General features: G+C 39.4%; 1 protein-coding gene across 3 annotated transcripts in view; it reads right to left on the minus strand.

Annotated features, from left to right (window-relative positions):
• LOC137127257 (zinc finger E-box-binding homeobox 2-like) overlaps positions 1 to 19,748 on the minus strand; it is a 28,087-nt gene extending 8,339 nt beyond the window's left edge. The window contains exon 1 of one of the 3 annotated variants that reach the window (XM_067503964.1): positions 19,472 to 19,748. In XM_067503964.1, the coding sequence (XP_067360065.1) occupies positions 19,472 to 19,532 (61 nt within the window). In that variant the 5' untranslated portion in view covers positions 19,533 to 19,748. Of the gene's footprint in view, positions 1 to 6,673; positions 6,787 to 19,471 lie in introns of those variants that run through there. The other 2 variants (XM_067503962.1, XM_067503963.1) reach the window with 2 other exon arrangements.
• Positions 19,749 to 24,377: the final 4,629 nt, after the last annotated feature.

A 24,377-nucleotide genomic window follows, 5' to 3' on the forward strand; every position in this document is an offset into this window, starting at 1 on the left:
TAACATCATTGCCTTCACTTGAAGTTGTTCAGTGTGTTAACATGACATATTTCATATTTCTTAGTGTAGCTTGATGCTCAGCGTGGAAAATACACAGCTGTGCAAAAGAAAACTACACACGACAATGTTACAAATATTTTCGTGAACTATCTTAAATTTACAAGACGGATGTAGTAATATAAAGTTTTACTAGCAGTTTCCGATTAATTTCCAGTTTTATTACGGCAACAAAAATGAAATGCAACTTTTAATTTCAAACAGATTCATTAAGATTTTGATAAAAATAAATGGATTTATTTAAAGTTGTTATAAAAAAAAGTTTCTAGAAGTTACCATTTAAACCTAAATAAACTCCAGCTTGTTGTAATGTTAGCGTTCATTATTATAACTATGTTTACTGTTGGTCAAATGAAGGATTTGTTATTTTTAAAAGGAACGTATTCAAATACCGTTTTATGTGTAACTGCTGCTAAAGAACACAATTTGTGTGATGGTTGAAAAACATTTTTTTTCTCACACAAATGGTATGTGACAATACGACAAGGATGGAGTGCGGCAGTATAAAGCAAAGCCCCAGTGCCCAGACTGCAGCAAAACTGGAGAGGCACATTACTTTTTCCCATGGCAAAGACAATAAATGACAATCACAAACACATGCCTGGGATTTCAGCTGTAGGCTTTTATTTCCAAGACGATTCTTGAAGGCTCTCTGTTTGCCTCTCACTGATTGGTAATATCTAATCGCAACCAAGTAATGAGCATTTAAGAACACAAATCGACTCCTTGCCAATGCCTTTGAATTATTTCATCAGGGAAAGCCAAAGAGTTGTCGAGGGAAGAGCAAGGGCTGTGCCAACATACAGAGGCAAAACTCGTAAATTTTTGTGCTTTAAAGAAACTACATTTTCAGATCTGATGAAAGCTACAATGCAACATCATCAGGCTTCAGGTTTAAATACATTTTTCTCGCTGGCATTGAGAGTGCTGTGCTTCTTTTTGTTAGAGCAGAGTGAAAATAAAGTTTCACAGCTCATTAATTTTCATAAAACACAAACAATGTTTATTCATTAAACTGTCAAAACAACATTAAGTCACTCTTGAAAGAGTTTCATTTCTGTCTAAGCTCTTCCAACTACACCCTCACTGTTTGGTGCATCCCACAACTCGCAGTGACAAAAGCCTGTAACTGTTTGCTGGTGGAGACATTTTAACAGATCGACCTAACAAACTTAACGTATAGAACACACAAAAACACACAGTCAAGCTGTTACTGAAAGAACAAAAGGGGCCCAGTGCTACAAAGGGGGGTGGCCCACAATTACAAACACAGTTGTGAGTATAATTTACACAAATCCTTCTGATTTGCTTATCTCAAAAAGTAACACCTACACGCGTATCTGTTTGTATCAGCAAGTTGTGTATCCTGCCCCAGCTTCATTACACCCCTCATGCAAAAACTCTGATTCACTCATGGCCAGTCACCCAGTGCATGCTTCATGCAGAGGCACTAACACGGGAAGAAATGACTTGCTGTTATAGGGGGTTAAATTGGTCATCAAATGTGCTCCACTGTGGCAGGGAGCTGTGAAGTTATGTGATGTAGCTGTGGTTGGCTTTTCAGCCCTGCAGGGGTTTCCTGGATGGTAGGACATACCGCTGGGCCTAAAGAGAGAAAAATCTGGTGCAGATTAGCTTCAAATTGGTTCTAATTTTCCCTCCCATGACAGTGAATGACATTGATCCTATATGTGCTGTCATTAAGTGGCCGGATGTCTTTCATTATCGAGCATGTTAAATATATATATATATATATATATATATATATATATAAATATATACACTGTTGCCCATAAAGTTGGAATAAAATATTTTTTTTATGTTTCTCCTGAAATTATTGTGACAATGTTATTTACTCTTGATAGATAAAGTGTATATGTTAAAGCTTTACTGATTAATCTCTTAGAAACATATCACAGTGAATTATAGAGGACACAAATGAAACCACAATTGCCCTGTGCAAAAGGAGGAATGTGTCTGAAAACAAAATTATTCCAACTTTACGTGCAACAGTGTATACAATTTGGAGCCGGACAGCAAAACCTTTGAAGAGTGCAGGAGGTTTGGGACTGCCAGCAAATAGAGATTGTATGTTCAAGGTAAAAGGAAGTGATGAATTCATGCTACATGCAAGTGGTTTGAGAAGATGTCATTTTGTTGGAAGTCGGACACTGAATAAAAACACAGCACAGTGCAGTTGATGGGTGCACACATTGTTGTGTGCGTGGGAAGAACATGACTCATATCCAGAGAGTGTTAACCGAACTATGCTGCATCATGCTTGACAATGTCGATCACTTGGTCTTCTGGGGACTGTTTCTGATGGTTTGTCGACAACCGTGTGCTCGGATCAGACACTGCAGCGCTATTTTAATCTGTCTCTCGCTCTCTCTTCTGAAAGATTGACAGCCTGTCTGCCAGAAAACCATCTACATTACTTTGTTCAGCTTGGGACGCGAGTATTTCTTCCTGAGCAAACACTTCACTTGTACTTCTAAACACTTCTTGTATTCTGGGGCTTGTGATCTAGTTTGAATCTGATCTGCGGCCTACGAAACAATGACCTACAGTTGTTCCTTTATTATTTACATAGTTGTGTCAGTTTTGCAGTGATAGGCAGATACAGATAATGTCTTAAAAAAATCAAGAGCACATATGTTTGTGACACAGAAGGAAAGAATTTTAACACAACCACATTAAAATACAAACCACAACAAAAAAGCCGCTTAGGATAAAAGAAAAAAACTACATTTGTTTTGTACTGTCTCACAATAACACAGTGATAGTTGTGCTGCTCCAATTCTGACTGCTTCTGTGCCAGAGGGCATCTACTGCACAGCAACATGTTAAACTGCAGTTTATTTTACAGTGCACACATGTGATCTGGTGTTGACTTAGTCATTATATGGTTAAATGGTAATTGTGCAATATTTAACTAGAAATGTACTTGTTTGTTTCTCTTGCTTTTAAACGGTAACAAACAAGGACAGGCCCAATTTACTGCCCCATGCAACTGTTATTCTTCTGTTGATTAATACAGTTCCTGGTTACATACACAGCTGCTGCGTAAGTACAATTTTAGTGTACTTCACTGGAGTATTTCTATTTAAGGTAACTTTTACTGCACAATAATTCAGAGGGAAATATATGAATTACTTTACAACACAAAATTGAAATTATTGTATATTATCATGCATCAACCAGCACATAAGTTAATGAATAATTAGTTAATATGAGCTTCGCTTTTATGGCCTGCCTTTTTTTAAAAACCAATTACTATAAACTGTCTTCAACTGTACTTTTTACTTTTGATGGTTTGTCCCAAAAAATAGAGGCAATATTCACATTATGTTGTCAACATAAATCAGTTTGTGTTATCGCTACTGTTTGACATAGATTGTGTGCTTACAAGACTGCTTATTTATTTTAGAGCGACAAATTTGAAGTAGTACGTCTACCTTAAGCGCAAGTGCTTGCAATTTTACTTAAGTACAGAGTTTACCTCAATGACCTTAGGTTACATAAATGGATAATGGTAATGTGATTTTATCAGTGCTATGTTATGGAATTTTGTTTCTCATATCAACTAACTCCAATCTAATGAATTACTTTTGGTGAAAATATGACTTTGAGACTAAATAAATAAATACATAAATACATTTTGAATAATGTTCAAACTTCAAACAAATACTGTTATTTCTTAGACTCTTGTTAAATGCGTACTACATTTGCACACACTGGGCAAACGTGTTAAAAATGCTGGATTATAGTGTATGTCACATAAGTTACAAAATAAATGATTATACCCACGTCACATGCATACCGTTAGGATGACCTTAAACTACAAATAGGAAGTAAAATAAAAATCTGAGGTTCAATCTAGATTTTAAATACATTTTTAGACAACACTATTTAGCTACTTGGAGGCATTAAGATCAATGTTGGTCTTCATATAACATATAACATGTGGTGCCCATGCCACATTACAGTAACATCTGGTGCATTTCATACAGTTCAAAATGTAAGAAGTAAAGCTGTCAGAAAGGAGCAAATATCCCGCCGTCTACGCTGACACATGATCAAAAACCTACTGATCCATCATGCCTTCATAGCAAAACTACTTTAGATATCAAAAACACATTTTGTACATTATTTTGAAATTATCTGCTTGCCAAGTTTAATTATTGTCCAAAATAGCACATTTTCCCTATTGCTCAAAGTGTGATGGTTTCACAGATGTCAAAAGACACTGAATACTTGCTATATTGAACTCAATAAATTACCACATGAGTGTCATGGACGCCCACACGCTAAACAAAAACAAGTGCAGGAAGATGTGTGCATTGTTATTTTACAATACCTATGAGAGAAGTTCAAAGACGAAGTAGATCCATAATCATCTGCAGAGCGCAATCATGTCGACATATATGACCACTCTTTAAATATGTCGCAGAGATCAAACATATTATTTTAAACAATTTTCACTGTGGGAGCTTTCCTATTCATACCTGCTGTCTGACATTCGCACAATGAGTCAGGGGAGGACCGCAACTAAGAACAAACACCTCCCACCTCATCTTCTTCATCTCAGCAGCAAGAAAAACTCTCTCTCTCAGGGTGATAGTTTCTTTTGACTTTGGCACCTTGGCTTGTATTTGGTTTGATCTGCCCTAACAATGCTGAGAGTTAAAACAAAAAAACAAAAAAAAAACCCTGTGATACCCACATACAAGTTGCGCTTTATCTACCTGTGTTGCACATGCACCAAACATTTAATAAATACACCGTGCAGCAACAAAAAACATTTTGCAAGAAAATAGTTGAGAATGTGAGAATTAAGATCACAGCAAAGTCTAGTTTACTTTACAGAAAACTCTGCACCAATTTTTCCTTAGCAGTTGCTTAATTTTGTAATGCAACTTTTAATTTCAACGTATCCAAATGTTTTACAGATTATATCACGAATGCTGACAGCAAATTGTGGATTAAATGCTCTGAATTACATGTTAACCAATAGGAATGGTGGTAATGTGATGTTTTGATGAACTTTTATTGCATTTTTGTGGCCAGAGAAGAGGAAGTGCAAACATTCTTGTCTAATGATGGTGAAAATAACCACAAACACACTGATATGAAAGTCTAAGTCACACAGACAAGTTTTAGATAAATTACATTTACAGACACTTCATGGCAGTTGGCAACCAGCCAAAAGCTCTGCAAATGCTACTGGCAAGAATAGATGAGACTGAAACTGTGACACTGCAATGGGGATTGTAAAGGTCATATTAGTGCGGAGGAAGAGATGCTGAAATGTGATGTGTGCTGCAGAATGTGATTTTGTTTTCTTGCTATGTGTTAGCTACAAGCACTGTGGTGTGTATGCTAGAGAAAGGGGACTGGCGAATCAGGTGCCGAGATAAGCACACAGCACAAACTTAGACACTGAAAGCACAAGAAAAAGAAAGGAAAAGTGATGGCGAAGGGGAGAGGTTAGACAAAGTAAGAAGTGAGGGTTTGGAAAGAGACTAGCACAAAGAGAGAGAAAGCCACGGTGTCAAACTGTCCCTGAGACAAATTCTACAACTAATTTTGAGCTGTGAAAACCTGCTGCAGAGGGAAAGTCCCTTAACACATATATGTACATACATAGGGTATAGAGAAACAGAAAAACAAACAAATACGGCTTGTGTTGCTCGCAAAAATAGTCCAATTGACTGGTCTGACACTGTTTATAGATAAAGCTTCATCAAATGAGATTACTGTGTGTGCGTGTGTAAGTGTGTGTGTATGTGTGTGTGTGTGTGTGTGTGTGTGTGCGCACGCGCGCGTGTCTGTGCGCCTTCTGATGTCCCAATTAATAGGAGACAGCACCCTGTTCTGCGTGGCTATTTAAACCATTCTCGCACAATGTGTGGCCCAGGGGGGCCACTTCTGCACTTTGAAATACTCAGAGACACACAGAGCAGTCAGCTTAAAGAATAAACACCAAGCTAATTTCCTCATATTGGTCAGTACTCTGCAAACACAACAGCTACACTTTCCCCACACTAAACAGTAATCTATAAATTGACAACAAGCAACTGTACCGAAACTACTGTGTCCTTGTTTGGCCGTGTGGCCATTCTTCAATTAGTACCTTTGTGACACAAACACAGAATCCCCTTTACCAGTTTATTAGCATCAAAACCACTGAGCCATTCACTGATTCCACTCACAAAGTTGATTTGTCAAGTAGTTGCGCTTTTAGTACAACTATGAGCTGGTGTTAGTTTCATTATTCAATTATGAGCGCTCTGTACAATTTGAGAGATGATTAGGTGAATCAAAGCACAGCCCCTTAGAGACTGACTGTAACATAATGGGGTGTTGTGTACATGTGCTATGGCCTTTCTAAAAAAGGCCCTGGCATCTAAAAATCGATTGATATCAGTATTACTGATCTGTTACTGTCTATCTACATCTCACATCACATCACTGCACCAAGCAGCGAACCACATCTGCTTAGTGGAAACCTGCTCTCGTGTAATGTCTGAAGACAAAAAACTGAACCAACAGCAAACAAGCTTTAATAATTAGGGTAAACCGACAAACAAGTAGTTAAAAAGCTGTAACTTACTGTATACTGTTAATGCAGCGGGTCAAGCTAATCTACCTAATCATGATACTGTGAGGATAACAACTCATCTGCTATTGTTTTTATCTTTCATTTTCACTCCTAGACGTTTTCTGCTTCTTCTTCTTCTTCTTCTTCTTCTTTTTGACATCTGATAGTTCTAATCTCCTCCTACTCATATTTAAACTTTACCCATGCGTACCACGCATCTTTGCTTAGCTTTACCATTCTCATAATGCTGTACAGTTGTGTGTGACTCCACTTAATAACTATTACAGAACACTCATTTTTATAATGTGACACATGCAGGTGTTCTGTTGTTTTGAGATCTCAGACATGGTTTCTGATCAACACGTTTTTTAACACAGCATGAGAATGTCATGAGGGACTAATTGTCAAACACGCTGAGACATAATTCTCTGTGCTGCCACGTCTGTCTGAGTTCATACCTTTCACAGAGAGACATAACAATAGACAGGAGAGTTGGTGAGAGTGAATGTGGACAGGAAAACAGACCTAAATAACTTGGGGCCTAGACTGGTAATTGTACCACAAAGGTGCGTACATGTGCTGGTGAAGCAGAGATAGAGCCGTGACTCATTTTGAGGTACAGTCCAAGGAGCAGTGTGAAGGAGAAACACACTTACGTGGTATACTTTCACCCCGTCATGTAGAGTCCCAGCCCAGCTAAGTATTCTTAGATTGTGGTGAGTCAACCGTAGACATCCATGATATATTTTCGTAGCCTATAATGAAGTAAACTTGCACAGAGTTGATAGCGGCCTACATAGTAACTTTAGAATGATTAGCTTTGCATTTCTCACAGGTAGAGCATAAAGAGCCAATGATACAATCATTAGATAATTAGTTTATCAGCTGGCATTTTACAATAATAACTGTTATCTTTCACACCAGCCAAAGATGCTGCGCTGCGTTTTGGACAAATAAAAAACTTGCAAAACTCGCCCAAAACAAAACTCAGATGGTTAAAGTACAAAAGAGTAAAGCCAAGCGAATTGAATCACGTATTTAAAATAGATTATTTTTTACAAAGCTTACCTGCTTTGGGTTTTAAGCAAGAGTTTAGTAATGTTAGTCCTTCCTTACTGAATTAAAACTACAACAAAAAACCACAAACACAAAACGAACCCAATGCTGTTATAACACCTGTGACTGTTTACAAAGCAGATCCATCGATTTGTGTGCAAAAAAATGTAGCAATCAGTTTTTCTCTTTGCAGAAATGAGGCAAGGTGTGAGAGAAGAGGTGTGTGCAGAGAGGCTTTGTGGTTGTGTGTCCTTCCTTTGGAGGTTTCCTGTATGCTGCTGCCTGCATGTTTGCCACCCTGTTTACCTGTCCTGTAGACCACCACAGTGACATTTTTCAAAAAGAAAATTACCTTGTTTGACACAAGTTATTACCTTCAAAGCACATCCATGTGGCTTCTGCATAGTCCCACTTTTTAAAGTTGTGGATCACTTTTACACAGTAGCAGGAAGGTTTTTGTGAATTATCGACCTGTTCCGCTGCCAGAAATTGCAACGATATAGCAAGTTTATATTTGCCATCTTAAAATAACTGTACTTTCAGTTGGATAACATGAAGTTTTGTGCACTTTCAGTTCAGTGAATCACATCAACATACACACAGTTTAGACAGTTGAATTCACACTGTTCAAACAAACATGATGATTTACAGCATCTGATCTGTCATTTGTAACAAACATTCCCTAGAATTTCATTTCTGCTGACCTATCAGATAAATTTAAAATGAGAAACATTCTCAAACATGCTCACATCATTCTGGACTTCCCTACTGTGCCCTGCATATTTGTGTCATTTACCATGAAGATGACTCAACAAGCAGAGATGTGCTGACAGTCCCCTACCGTATGTATGTTGTCTCAAAGTGTGTGCACAAATACAGAAGTATAAAACCTTGCTGTCCTGTTTGCGCTCAGTGTCAGCGCCGTTGTGCCTTGTGTGCATCTGCAGCACTGGCAGCAGGACTGATGTTGGTGAGAAAGGGTAGCTCGGCCAGAGGAACACGTTATTTTGAGTTGGTCCTCCACCGCCTCCTGTGGCCTGTGCTGATTTCCTTGTAGCAAAGGATTGGTGCTGGAATGCAGTAACGGTCACAGAGGGACCCACGCACTCACCACACTGTGAATCAAAACCCAAAACTCTACTTCATTAGCCTCCTGTCATTGCAAAGGCTCTCACACCACTCTATAAATACCCCCGTCTCCCCCTCCAAATTTGTTTTCCCTCTTATTTCTTTACACATGAAAATGCTCAGGGACTGTTCCAGCTTTCTGATGTGGCTCTTTATTTTGTACGCTGGCGCAAGAAACCGCACAATAGTGGCTCCTTTAGAATATTAAAACATTCTCTGATGGAGCACAAAGGTTCTGAAGTTTTTTAATAGGGTTGCATGCTAAATAAAACTTCTCTTTGTGTTTAACAGCTATAGAGTGTGGGATCTGGTTAGTTCAACTTGAACTGCGACTTTTAGTTACTTAGTACGGGGGATTTGTTTTGAGGGTGAAACAAATATGCCTGGTATCCCACTGACTTTGTCTACTTCAAACTCTGTATATATAATCCGTAAGAGGTGTTTCACGTGATGTGGTGTTCTAGAAAAGGACAATTTACTGCATTAAAACCCAAAATGCCTTAATCTACCCACTCAAAGCAGATTTGAAACACAAGATACAAGAATTCTGTGGAACCCACGTTAAGATGTAAAAGATTAAACCAAGCCACGTGAAGGTATTCACTACACACTTACATAGCTAGACCAGTGCAACTCCTTACAGCTCTTAGTGCTACACATCTGACAAGATTAAAAACTTGTCCTGTTACTCATCTACAGTTTCCACCACTAAAAGAAAAAAAAGAAAACACAGACAAGTAGGGATGTCTAATCAGCAGAGAACATGAAAAACAAGACAGTAACATGAAAGTATTGTGGACTGCTGCTGGATTCAGAAATCACTCAGACAAACTGTAAACAACTGTATAAACGTGATCTATAGTTTTTGCTTTATGATGATAAAAGTTGCAGCCTGCAGATGAGCAGCGATGGTGAGCTCCTGCCTGCTTAACGTACAGACAGGGCGCCATCCTCTGGTGCGTGCCCACATTACATCCTAAATGAGAGCTGGTGATACACCATAACATTCTGAGTGACCACAAGTGACCTTGAAGGCTTTGAAACATAGAAAAGATGCCTTTCTTATGTGTCATTCTGTTTATTTTTCTCTTTCTAGTCTTTCTTTCAGTCTTTCCTCACATGCCTCATGTAGCTCGTCTTTCTTTCATCACTTTTTCAGCCCTCTGAGCGCTGACACACAAAGAAATACAGGCAGAAAAAAAGAGGAACACACACACACACACACACACACATATATATATATATATATATATATATATATATATATATACACACTATTAAACAAGCCTTTTGTGGTTATTCAATCCTGATTAGGAAGATGTATGAGTCATATTGCATATTAATTTACACACATCTGTTCACTAGTTTCAGCTTGATGTACTTGTGTGTTTGTGTGTGTGTGTGTGTGTGTGTGTGTGCCTGTGGAGTCTGAACCAACGCCTTGAAAAAGAAACTAATTAAAGTCATAGAGAAAAATGCAAAGGCAGCAGAACCGCACAAGAGTGTGTGCATGTCATTACTGACCTGGCCCATGTTGGAGAAAAAAAAAATGATGGCGAGAAGAGAAAGAAAGAAAGAAAGAGAGAGACAGAGAGAGTCAAACCTCAACCATTGAACTAATGTATATTTTAAAAAAAAAGACTCAACAAGAAGAAAGGTTTAAAAAGCAAACTTGGAGAGTTTAAGAGGATCTTTGATGTGTATCAGAAGAGGAAAGCAGCCTTGCGACTGGGACGACAGTAATTTTAAGTCGAAGCAGAAGGCTAGCTGGCTGACTGGCTGCCTTGCTGGCTGGCTGGCTGACTGCCTGGCTGACTGGCTGTAGGCTTTGATAGTGCTGGCTGTTTGAAGTGGTTTTCGGGGGATGGGAGCAGCGTGTGGTGTCAGTGGGACAGGGGAGGCACTCGAGGAGAATGGGGGAGGCACGATGGCGTCCGTACAGGGCTTGGGGAGCCCGGGCTAGGAGGGCCGGAGGATAGATAGATGGATACAAAAGGAAAGAAAAAAAGGAAGAGAAGAAGTGGACATGGAAAAACAGACAAACATGGAAAAAGGATTGGAGGCACAGGAGAATGGATACAGGGAAGAGGAGATTATCAAATGAATGATAAACAAAAGGGAAGCAAAAAAGTTTTGAATCAGTAAAAGAAAGAAACAAAAGCAACATATAATGGCAAGAAAAAGGAAGAACGAATCAATGAAGTAAACCTTGCTGTCTCCTAATATGAGTCCTGGATACATTCACACCTACTCATTACTTGTATCATTCAGATGACGCTACCTCCCTCTGATATACTGCCAGCCTGGCGTATGACTTACTTCCCCTTCCCTCTCGCACCGTTCGACAGATGCCCCATATAATGATATCTGCTTCCTTTCCCTGAGGTCCTAAACTCGACCACACATACAAAAAGGAAAACAAAACTTTTTTTTTTTTTAATTCCCCATGCCCATTCACTTTCTTTTAGTTGTTGCTGACCATTTTTGTAGTTTTGCAATACTGACAAAAACATGACAACCTTTTACAGACCATGAGAAATTCTTTCAAAAAGATGAGATACATCTATCTGTGAGATTGTTACAGGGAGATAACTGGCGGAGGGGATCAGTGTACACTGATAGTTTATTTGTGCTGCTTCCTTTCTTGCACAAAATGCTTCCGTTACATGTTTTTTTTTTTTATCATACCTGAGGAGAAGATTAATTTGCATGATCTAATATTGCACTCTGCTAGCACACATCAGCATCTTTGCTCTGTCTGAGGTTGCATTTGGGTTTTATACTGACAAAAGAGGAATCTACATTTATTGTATAAAATTATTTTATTACTTTCCAAAAGCTCCCCGTTTCATTTCCATTGTGTCCTTGTTGATGTGTGATGTTTATAACGAGGTACATTTTTTCAACACAAGAAACATTTAATAATTACATAGTCAACCTAATAAATGAATATTAATCTATGGGGGGATTTGTCGCTACCGAAAACTTCTTAAACATCTGCAGAAGTATTTGTCTGGAAGAAACAAAGTGGAAATGCACTGAAAATTAAGCATTGCCCGTAGAAGAACCACAGGGAGAGTCAAGAGTGTGAGAAAGGGAGTCAGATAAATAAGAATGTATGGTAAATTTAAGACCTGAAGCCCTGACCATTGCTGGTGGGCCTCAGAAATCTGTGAAGCATGTGGAATGTGTTTACTCCCTGCCAGGTAACTATGTATATTTGTACATTATCTGCGTGTGTTTGTGCACACCAGAGAGTGGGATGTGCAGGTCAGATGAAGGTGGTACCAGGTGATCGCAGGTACAGGGAGATGGTGCAAGAGAGGGGGAGTCGGCTGGTTGATCTCTCCCATGCTTTTATTAATGCTGGTCCAAGTTTGACTTTTTTTTCCCCTTACCTGGGCTGGTTGATTTCCCAGCTTTCTTTTCCAGAGAGAATGTATGATGGTGAACTGGACAGGGCAGGTCATTTTTAAAGTCTCCATGAGGAGGTGAGCCTATGCAGATGTAGATGAGGGTTAGGTAATTTGATTTTTAAGGTGCCCAACACTTTGCTATACTGTATTTTGGTGGACAGTCTTTTGCGTTATGATTCTGTGGGCTGAGGCGTAAACAAATAAACAGTAAGACTTTATAGGAATATTGCTTTGTGTGTTTTTTGTCAGGTGTTTGCCATTTGCTGTGTTAGCCTGAAACAGATGTTACCATCTGGTTTTGAGCTGAAAAAATTAGTTGATTAGCTGATTGACAGAAGAAAAAATGCCAAAAATTCCTGTTTCCAGCTTCTCGAATGTGAGAATTGTGGGTTTGTTTCTTCTTTTTTGGACTGATGGTTGTATAAAACTGCAGCAGCGTGAAGAAGACGGTTTAATTATACACAGATATGCGCATATGCTTAATTTAATCCATGGCCATACTGTGGTCTTCTCTCGCATAGGTAAACTTCTCTCTAATCTGATATAGCTAATCAGTGCTCCACACTCCCTTTCCAGAAAAGGTGGGATGCTGTGTAAAATGTAAACAACTAGAGAATTGCAAATGATTTGCAATTCTCTAGTAAGTCAGTAGACATACAATATATAAAATGTTAATAACTGGTGATTTTTGAATTAGTGGTTCAAAACGTTGTGACAGGGGCATTTTTTACCACTGTGTTGCCTCTTCTCTTAACAAAAAACTGAAGAGACCCACTGCTTTCATTTTTAAATACAAATGTTCCCATTCTCCAATTCTTGCGTGATTAACAATTTCAACTGCAACATTTGGGGCCTCCTTTGTTGTATTTCCACTTCATCTTCCTCTAAATGCCGTCTGGCCTGCAGGTAGGCCTGTTTAGCATCCAGACTCGTAACACTGCGGCCAAATAGAAGCATTTGTTGCACCACAACCTGTATATATATTGTTAGCGCTATTAATGCTCTCACATATGTACAAGTAACCCATGTATTTCACCCAAGTACTTTAACAAGTCAGATGGTCCCTCTCACATTTAGCATAAAGGAGGCATTTACAAGAAAAAAAAAAGAAAAAAAAAATCCTAAATACCGGCAACCGGACAGTTTACCACTTCACATGGCTCGGGCTCAGAGAAGGCAGCAGCATTTCTAGATCTCATTTAGATGAGATCATGCATGGTAGAGTTTCAACTTGCATTTGTGAATACAGTGATAAGGTGTGTTGATGGTGGTTTTTAGAGGTGTCCCTGATCCCACGCAGAAACCCCTGAGGCCCAAAAGAACAAAACCACCCAATATTGGTCGTAGCCTTGTCCCTGCATACACACATTTCTCAGGATTTCCCCTCAATGACCTTATGAACCACTGATGCAAATTGACAGGCATTATTCAAATATTGTTAACACATTTTTAAGTGATGAACCTCAATTGATCAGAAAATCATTCTTTTTTTATTTACACCTTTTTTAATTAAACCTTTCCTAACTTTTATAGAAATGAGATCTGTACAATGCTTTAACTAGTGTAAATAATGTTGAAGAAGCAAAACGACATATGCTCTTATGCATAAAGGAAAAAAAAAACATACAAATGTTGTGATTATAAAGATTACCCATCAAAAAAAGCAAAGTGAGCTGGACTTAGTGTTAGAAATACAAAGATGAACGAAAGTCACAAAGGGGACGAGAAGGAAATAAGAAAGTGTCAAACTGAAGCCACTAACAATGCACCTTTTCTCAAACCAGCAGGTGAGGTTTTCTGGCTTCATAGCTGACCAAAGCACATCTTCAACAAATGGCACCTCACTTGTGTCTGTTGCCCATACACAACACATATCCAACTGTTCCTCTTTCAACTTGCTGGTCTGCAATATTTAGTTCCCTCTCTGGCAAATACTGGCAAACTCTCAGCCAGCTGAGCGAGTCTGCTTGTATGCCAAACCGTTTGTATGCCTCCTCTCTCTAGTTGTCTCTTTGCTTTCTCTCTCTCTCTATCTCTCTGCCACCCATCTGGGGCTTGTAATACATGACAGCTGAAGCAGGGTTTCCAAATTTAATTTGAGGTGTGATAAAACAGCACATATCTATAAAATGTGTGCAGAGAGCCTGCCTATCTGGAGAGTTTTAACCCCTTTCTTCTGTCAAACATGTGCAGCGCATCAAACACAATACTCAGGATGTCTCCACAAAGGGAATATCCACAAATAGACTTAATGGTGAGGAGTTTGCCAAAGCAGTGACAAAGAACGTTATAATAACACTACAAACAGAGAATGTCATGTATGAAAAGGGATCAATTAGCAACTTCAGACAGAACAGAATGTAAAACGTTCCTATCAGATAAAACGCCTTTGATGTGAAAATAGAAATACATATATATGAGTGAGAAGCCACAAAAAGTACAGTTCATTTTAAATGTGTGAAAAGTGCCTACCCAGACACCTAGATACATGCATACACACATGCATACACACCTCGCGACATCTGTGGCTATTATTGTTATCTTACAGTATAAAGCAGTGTGATCCTCAGACATACACTCAGCTGTCAAGTTGCTATTGAAGTCATGTGTTCGCCATTGGGCTATTCTTGTCTACTGAGACAACTTAACTGTTCCTAACAACTACACTGGATTCTACATGCACAATTGTTTCAAAGAAGCTTTGGTTCTCTCAGCTCTAACCACACTGATTTTAGAAACTAATCACGTATTTAGTTGCAATACGTAGAAAAGGCCATTTTTTTTGTAAAATCTCAACAAAAGGAGATCCTCAAACTCCAGATCTGCGCAGGAGCTAATATGGTGGAAAACCCCGCTGTGTGTATTAATCCTGCAATAGTGCTGCTAAACTTTCCAAATAATTCCTCCTGGGGTGGATCAACAGTGTGGCAGCCACACAGCAGGAATGTACAGTAAGACATGGGACTGTGTTGGTTACATGTGAAACATCAGAATGCGCAATAATTGAATAAACATGTGAAATACCAGAGGGATTCAATCAAGGGATTCCCCATTACTGCTGTGTAGATTTGGCATTTAACACACAGAGCTAGGATGAGAGCAATCTGCGACACTTGGAGCTATGGGAACGTTGAGAAACAAATGAGGAAACACTTATATTATCCCACAATCTGTCGCCTGTCTCGTCTTTTCTGTCTCTACCCCCTTTACCGCCCCATCTCTTGTCTTTAACGCTGAAGAACTGTTTTGCTGTCTCCGGCCCTGTCAACTGCATCAGTCCCCCACCTCTGTCAGCCTCCTCTCCCTTCTTTCTCCTCTGTCCCTCCCACCCGCTGGTTTGACGCCTAGGCTGTGTCCCTTCAAGAGTCTTGGTAATAAACTGTGGTGCCTGGGCTCGTCATTGCCGTCTCGCTCTCCCCACCCCTCATCCCCAAGCAGTGATACATCTGCCGTTAACGCAAGCCCACTCCAAAGGCCCGGCCCCTCCACTCTGTACAGTACAAGCAAGTTGGACTTTCTCATTCCAGTGTTTTCACCCCCATTCTCTCCCTTTCTCTTTTTCCCTCTCTTTCTTTTGCTGCTCAAGTCCTTTGTGTACAGTGTGCTACGCTCACTGTGGCAGCACAGTGCCAAAAAAACCCACACAAACATACACACACACATATACATGTATGCACACACATACACAGTCACAGACACACAGCTGGGCCCCAGCTGCATACAAAGACTGGGGTTTGGAAATCAATGAAGGAGAAAGAAGAAAAGGGGAAAGGAGTTTAAATAAATTGGCACTTGAAAAAAGAAGAAAAATGAAAAAGACGGAGTGAGGGAAACAGGGAGACAGAAAGTGCTCTCTTAAAAAAGCACATCAACTCTACAACAGAGCGAGGCCTGACCAAACAGAAAACACAAGGCAACGGGGCTAAATATGTTGTGACAGTGCTCATAAAAACACTATTCTACATCTGATTCAAGAATATGGTTTGAACCCCTCTGTGGATGCCACTCTGGCAGAGATGCCCATTGAGTCCGAGCACAGAGTCAGCAGACTTTAAATAAATTTAAACATTTTCAAAAACTGCAATCTAAACAGTGCTGGCTTTGCTAAGAGCAACGATTACAGAAGCTTATGTGAAATCCATTAAGACAGAGCCTGGATTTAAAGAGGCTCAGATAAAGTGTCAGTGATTTTCTTTAATTCCTTTTAAATGTATTATACTGTAAATAATAATCATGGCATCATTTCCTCTGTGCTAATGGTTACACAGTATCACCAATATCTCTGTCCAGGAGGTAAAAGGCCTAAACCTTTGAAATGACCCAATAACAAGTGACTGTGCAGTGGTTTGGATGGAGGGTGTTAACTGTCGGTGTCATTGCTCAGCTAATTCATTTGCACTCAATTAAACCTAAATTATTCACTTAAATTCAGTAAATACAGGTCACATTTTAAATGGGCATGTTTCCTTTCACAATCCAACAACTGTTTCCAATCTGCCAGGAATGAAGAGTAGTAATTTCCTCACATTGCTTGATATTGGTGAACATTGACAGTTTTATTGAGGGAGACAGAGAAATAATCAATAGGCGCCTTGGAGGGAGAAGAAAAGCCAGCCTACGTTTTTCTCTTTCTTCTGGTTTGGAAAAGATCCTCAAATCGGTGTCTTGCAAGTCAGGCCTGCCAAATTCATTTGGTTTTATCAAGGATCTTTAACTCCCTACTCACACAGGGCAGCACATTCCAGATCCTGCACACAGCTTTAATGCACACATTGCTCCGACATGAGGACGTACTCGCATGCACACACACTCACACACACTCACACAATCATGCATGAGTGGCATATGCTATCTATAAGCATGCCACCAGCACAGGCACGCATGCAGACTCATTAACAATAAAGCACTGACAAAAGAGACAAAAGAGAGAAAGCATCCCAGACTATCATCCTTACTAATTATAGGTCATTTAGGATGCATTAGAGATAAAAGCCTTCAAGATGATATTCAAGACAATTTCAGATTCCTACCAGAATGTCAATTGATAATCAGTTTTGGTTTTATTTACATTCGACTTTTGAGACACCCTTGTTGCTTCAGATCCCACCACTGCTCAGTAATCTTAACTAAAAAGGTCATATTTAATCTTTTCTCAGAGGTCTGAATTAAAGGAACTGCAGTCTGATAAGTGACAGGTCCTTGTCAGTTAGTGTGCTTTTCTGCTGATAGCTTTCACGGCAGTGTGTTGCTGTTGATTTGTGAAATACAGTGCAGTCGGTCGACAAACTGCAATGTGACAGTCGAAGGTGAGAGTGTGCGTGTGTACACACTCTCACACACACACACACACACACACACCAGTGACCATTATGCTAAGTGGCCAGAGAGGATCTCACCCTGGTGATAGTCTTCTGAACTTCACACCTCTCTGAATAAAACGAGGAAACACTTACAGCAAACTAATATACTATATAAGTAAACTGACTCCTTGAAGCAAATAGGTTTGTGGCGGTTGTTTGTCAGATCAGAGACAAACAAGTATGCAGCCTGGTTTGCAAAGACGTTCGTGAAGCTCTACAGAGAATAAAGCCAGCAGTGTGCATGTGTCTTTGTTTGTTTCCGAGGACAAAATGATAGCAAGATGATCTAAACATTAGCAACTAACAGTTTTTTCTATGTCTCGGATTTGGCGCTGTGTTTAGTTTTGTCAAAGTTATCTTATGGCCTTCCCTGCACCACCCAACAACTACATCAAATACAGAAGTAGCAGCAAGACTCTGGCTTTCACACGTCAGCCATTCACTTTATTTGTAACAGCACAATTTAAATTATAGTTTACTATAAGGCTTTGAAGATCATGTTTGCTTTTGAGTTGTTTAGAAAGGGGCTGCAAATTAAATTTTGATTTAGACAATGGTTACACTTTGAAGTTTGGGGTAACAGGGAAGCAGGATTTGATTTTTAACATAAACACAGAAGAACAAATGTTTTTATGTTTATCCACGTGCAGGTGTCTTCATTCTTACTTCGGTTTGGGAGCTCAACATTAAAAACGAATCACTGCCTCCTGCATGTGAACAAAGTTTCACCAAAGTCCTCACGGTCAGCATTTTGTCAACATGTTTTCTCCACACTGTTACTGTAGGTGCAATCACAAAAACGTATAACTGACATCACCTATGAAGGCTTTATGGTCAACTGAGGCTTTCCGCAGATTCTTGATAATATGACTGATATTCATGTAAACATTACATAAATATTCAAATGTTTCATAATGGGCAGTAAAGCGGAATTAATTGCATGTAAACACCGAAGGGAATATTTCATCATAGTTTTGAGGTTTTTTTTCTTGTATAGAAAAAGAGCCATCACTTTTTCCATATTTTTAGATAATTTTACTATTTTGGTTTATCTATTATTTATATTTAAGGTGCAAGTGACTTCACAAAAACGTTTTTTGTTTTTTTAAATTGGACAATCGTATACGGGCATTTATATTTTTATTTTATTGTTTCTGATGAAGTTAACACAAGATAAAACTCTGAAAACCCGAAAATTTCTCGGATTTTTAAATCTTGAACAACCACAAAGAAAACAAGAAAACAAAATCTTAGAAAGTTTTCATCTCGGAGGAATGAATCCCAATTTACCGTGAACAGCAACGCAACTTAAACAAACGTGTGAGAAAAACGACAAGACATGTTTTTTTTCTTGTGTTTGACAAAAACGTTTTCTTTTTCAAGCTAACACGAAAGTCGGAATCTGTCTTCACTGGGACAGTAAAGACCGTGCGGATGCAACTACATGGTTGGCGATTTACCTTTCATAGAATACACAAGTCTATTAGGATTTTTTTTAACAATCTTGCTGTTTGCGGAATGCCTCCTATCTTTTATTGCCAGGTTTTGGCCAGGTATCATATGTGTCACAGGTAGAAAAACAGCGGCTGACAACTTGACTTGAAAAGTTGACTGCTCATCCCTGTAGCCTTTGCTGCAAGGCAAGCAGCGTGCATCTCTAGAAAAGCGCTCAAAGAACTGTACACGCAATTGCTCCATACTGACAATACATTTCAACACATTTCAACACAACATAGTTTTGTGCAAAACTGCAGAGGAAAGTAGCGCCGTTTGCATGAGGGCTTCTGTCCGCTGCTGCAACAGTTGCCTGCATCAACTCACTACACTTTTCAGCGCTGCACGTTTCTTACCTCGATTTCTCCTAGGGTTTGCTTGTTTCCTTCGTTTGCCTCGGCTTTCTTCTGTCATCATCACGCCTTATCTCTTTTCCAAAAAACAGTCGTCCAGGGAGTGTGTGTGTGTGCGTGTGTGTGTGTGTGTGTATGTATGTGTGCGTGTGTGTGAGTGTCGTCCTGAGAGGCTGGTTGAGAATGAATGGTGCCGAAGCATCGCCTTCGGTCACAGCGGGAGTCTCAGACCTTGATGGGACTCCAAGCGGAGGCGACGAGCCGTGAGGAGGAGTGATGTCAGCAGCAGAGGTTGGCCCAGAGGTCAGGCTTGGCACTGCAAACTTACACCTTCCTCATTTACCAAGACGCGTTCGTGAGCCAAGCTCGCGCATACATGTTACAACATTATTCATTGACTATAAGTTAATAAAGTTGAATAAAGTTGATCACGCCGCCCCACCGCCCCCCCTCCAACACAGAGGGAATTCTTCCAGCTTGTTCTTGCGTTGTCAATCTAAATGTGGGAATACACCACTTAGCTTTTCTCACATCCCCCGCCAATCCAACTGATGCAATGGACCAGTGTGATTTATCTTCCATATTATGGCATTTTTACGCAATCTGTTCCCATTTTGAAGGCATTAAAATGATCGGTGGACCTCATTATGCGCTGAGATTCATTTACTCCCGAAATGAGCTTTTCCAAATGTTTACCGACTTTGCAGCTTATCAGAACATCTCTCGTAACTAAATGTGTGGAATTTGCAAATCTCACCTACCGCTCAAACCTTTAGTAGCCCCAGTGTGGGAACTTTAATCTTTAGGCTTTGACGAGGTGAGAATTGGGCTCTTGACTCCATCTCGGTGTCTAGTCACCAGGAGAAAACCTACTAACTGAAAGTTAATGATAACAGGTAGGCTCAAAGCGCCCTTCCCCCTCACCCCTCCGTGTTTTATAGCTTGACTGTTATGCACGTCGCACCTGCGCTCAAGTGCCCTGGAGTGGACCCCGTCCTGCGCCCCATTCACCTCTGTATGACTGTAGGAAGTGGTGCATTGACAATCCTTTGTGTTGCAACCTGCACCGTAATCTGTTTTGCAACTGAAAAAAACATCCGAAATAAAACTCCAACTCAGCCTTCAGGACCCCCACCTTGGCTTTTTAGTGCCCCCCGACTCTGCGAGATAATAAAAGCGAGCGGGGAAGCTTTTCACGATGCATAATGCATCCTGCTATAGAGTCTGAGCGGAGTAAACAAATTGGTGCCTGACAGTGAAACAGATTAGAAAAGTAAAAAAACAGATTACCTGCACAGATCTTTTTAAACACAGATGATTCAGTAAAAAGCCCAAATCAACCAAGTAAATCCCGACAAGCTCAGGATGACTTCAGATGCTAAGTACTCAAATAGAATAAAATAGTAGGAATGTTTAAAAACTGCTGAATTCAATACACAGTCCCTATAAAAATATAATGAAACATGCTGGCAGTATTTACATATTTTAAATAATAAACCGTTTTTGTAGACACACGTTAAGTTAAACCAAAATAACTATGAAGCAATTAGTTTCCATAAAACCACTTTTGCTTTGTTACTATAAGGCTTGAGCCCATGGTTACATTTAAAGGATTTTTTCTCCTCCAAATTATATGCTAACGTGAAAAAACAAAATGCATGCCCCTTTTTTTCCCTTTACCCGTGGTGACTGCTGGGGGTTTGTGGAAAAGAAAGCATCCTAAAGGTGGGGAGGGAGCAGAGGGCCGAAGAAAGAGAGGGACAGAAGGGTCATCGCCGGCCCTTTGTGGTGGGATGGAGAGAGGAGAAGGAGGAGAAAAAATGGGAGGAGAGGAGGGGGCAATAAACTTTGCTATAGATGAGGGTCACAGAGGTGCAGAGGTGCTTCAGGGGTCCTGGGAGCTATTTTTTAAGGTATGAATATATGTCAACACAGCATGTCAGTACTTTGGATCAAGTGGAAATATGTTTTCATATCAAATTGTACATTTCATCTTGTATCTTGTAACATGCTGCCAGTAAATTAGAGCTGTATCTTTTGTTGTTTGTTGTTCCGTTTATGGGATTAACCATTCAAAGATAAAACAAATCATCCACTGAACCACAGCACATCTTCTTGGTTTATTTAACATAAGCTGCACCATGATTTTCTTCTTTTAAAATACAATAAAGAATTATGCACAGTATGGAGGGTTTATGCATTACTGATGTACTAAGTTAGGTGAAATTGAACATGCATTGTAAAAGGGACACAAAGGTGAAGTGGTGGTACAGTTATTACCACTACTAGTACTCTCTCCCTCTCTCTCACACACACACACACACACAAACACACACAAGGAGGAGCGTGGAGGAAGCAGTCCTACTGGGTTTTGTCCCTGTCTGTGGTCTATGGGTTCAAAGCTTCTTGAATGGGGAGGAGAGCCCTTAAACAGCATATTAAGCAGGAGTTAATTATATGCCAACCTAAGTGACAAAGGAAAAGAAAAGCCTCCCTCTGAATGGCAAGACAAGAAAAGAGAAAAGTCATTATGCTGCCCACTTTTTTGCATTTCAAAAACTCTGTTCTTATTTTGTCATTTCCATTTGTAACTTTACAGAAAAGTGGGGATCACGTTGAAATCAACAATCGCTTTTGTTACACTGGAGTCTAACAACTCTGTTCAAAAATATAGTTTAGAAATACACGTGCACTCACCCTCTAATTTTGTGAAAAGGATGCTGTAGTCATTTGTAATCACTATGGCCTGAGGCAGAAGACAAGACACCGTTTCCAAAATGCCCAAAATGTAATATGTAATGTATGTTTTAGCTTTAGCTCTCAAAAACTGAGCTGAGATAGTCGAAACAAAAAAAAATTTTTAAACTAAAATTTTAAGAAATAGTGCTAACCCACCCTTTAAATTTACATCAATAACTAAAACTTTATCTACAGTTGAGTGACAAACTTTGCATCTTCTTATGTTGAAATGTCAAAGAGTAAAACAAAGTTTTTTTCAATCATCATAATATTTAACGCACGTTCATTTAGTAAAGTCGAAGACTGTACAAAAAGAAAGTTATAATAAAATAAAATACATTTTAAAAAATGTATCATTGCAAATGCTTGCATCTCCCTTGATGGACCCAATAGCTAATTAACCTTAGTATGCAATATCTAATGCCTGACAAAAAAAAAACCATATGTTCAGGAAAACAGATTTCAGAAGACCTCAAAAATATTTGTGTTCAGGGATACCAGTGGCAACTGTGATAGAAGAAACATGGACATGGTATGACTCTTATAAGAAGTAGAAGAGTGAGAAAAATAACTGAAAGAGGCACTAGGAAATCTTGCTCAGGAGCTAAATAAGAATCTGAAACGAACAGCAGGGACCTGACAAAGCCCTTAAAGGCAACTGTAATCAAAGTCCACATCTCCACTGTCAAGCATAATCTGTGCAAGTCCAGATTGCTTGGGAGAAAAACATGTAGGAAGTCACTGCATACTTCTAGACATAAGGCAGCATGCCTGGAGTATGCTAAGGAGCATGTGCACAAATGTGTGTGGCGAGAGAAAAAAAAAAAAACTGTGCCTATGAGGAGAGAGAAACCATTCCCCCAGTGACATGCATGGTGAACATGCTGAAGGGTCAGTGACGTTTTGGGGGAATATGTGTGGACATGAAGCTATGCATGAAGGAAGAATGTAGATTTTACAGCAAAGCCATCAGTTAAAAAGCTAAAAATGAAGAGGCAGTGGATCCTTTGACGAGGAAATGATGCAAAACACAAATCAAAGCCAAATCAAGAATGGCTTAAAATTAATAAAGTCAATGTTTTACCACTGACTTCCCAGTCTCAAGACTTTAAAACTTATTAAAAACCTGTGGATAGATCTGAAGAAGACATGCACATGGCAGACTTGGAACAATTATGCCATAAAGAATGAGCTAAAATGACCCAAGAGGAACGTTGCTACACAAAGACGTTGGAGGACCTAAATCCAAATGGACTTAAGAGAATATTTCATAAAGGGGATTGCAAATTATTCCAGTTATATAATTTTCAGTATATTACTTTATCATTTTTATATGCTTGAAAAATTTTGTTACTTCTGAGGATGATTTGTATTAGCTAAATGAGCATTAAATATTGCGTTGATAAAACACTCTTTGTTTTACCTTTTTGCCATTTTAAAGTAAAGGATCCAAATTTACACTCTGAAATGTATCTCTGACTAGTTTTAGTATTTAAGCCTCATTGCAGCCTCATTGGCTGCTTCAGTGACATTTTTAGCATATTAATCAGGCTGCCTTCTTTTTATTTTAACAGAAGCAGTAACATTTGTTATTTCTTGCTCTCACATTTTCCCCAGATGTGGATATTCAACATCTACTCATAAAATTACAAAGTGGGAATCTTTTCCTTTCCATCGTCTATCAACTGCCAACCCCTGCAAACCCCCAGTTTGACCCTGTTTTGTGGAGATTCATCTATTGTTTTAAGTCACAAATTTGGACATGCCAGATTGCAAATCAGTAGTCCATCAGGAGAACTTCCCTTTGCATTGCCTTGGAGCGAATGAGTCAACATGAGCATCAGTGCCAGGCTATAGTGGCAGTCGTGAGTCTGCTGCCATGCCACAACACCACAATAGTCTAAGCATATGGGGCCCCTGTACCAAAATGAGTCCACGCTGTAAAAAGTAAGGGTAGCGGAGAAGAAAATGTTTTACACAGCTGCAAAATCAAGGACAACTTGAAGAAGTCTGTTATTTTCTGTGAAAGGATATTTTTATACGGGTTTTCTGATATTTTAGTGTATTGCCACTCACCACATGTGTGCTCAGGTTGTCATGACAGTAAAAAAAATTGCCTTGAAGTCAGTGTAACCAGTTGAGAGAAAGGCCTAGTTCGACTAGCTGCAAA

Source organism: Channa argus, chromosome 5 (assembly GCF_033026475.1).
Source record: "Channa argus isolate prfri chromosome 5, Channa argus male v1.0, whole genome shotgun sequence".
NCBI classification, from domain to species: domain Eukaryota; kingdom Metazoa; phylum Chordata; class Actinopteri; order Anabantiformes; family Channidae; genus Channa; species Channa argus.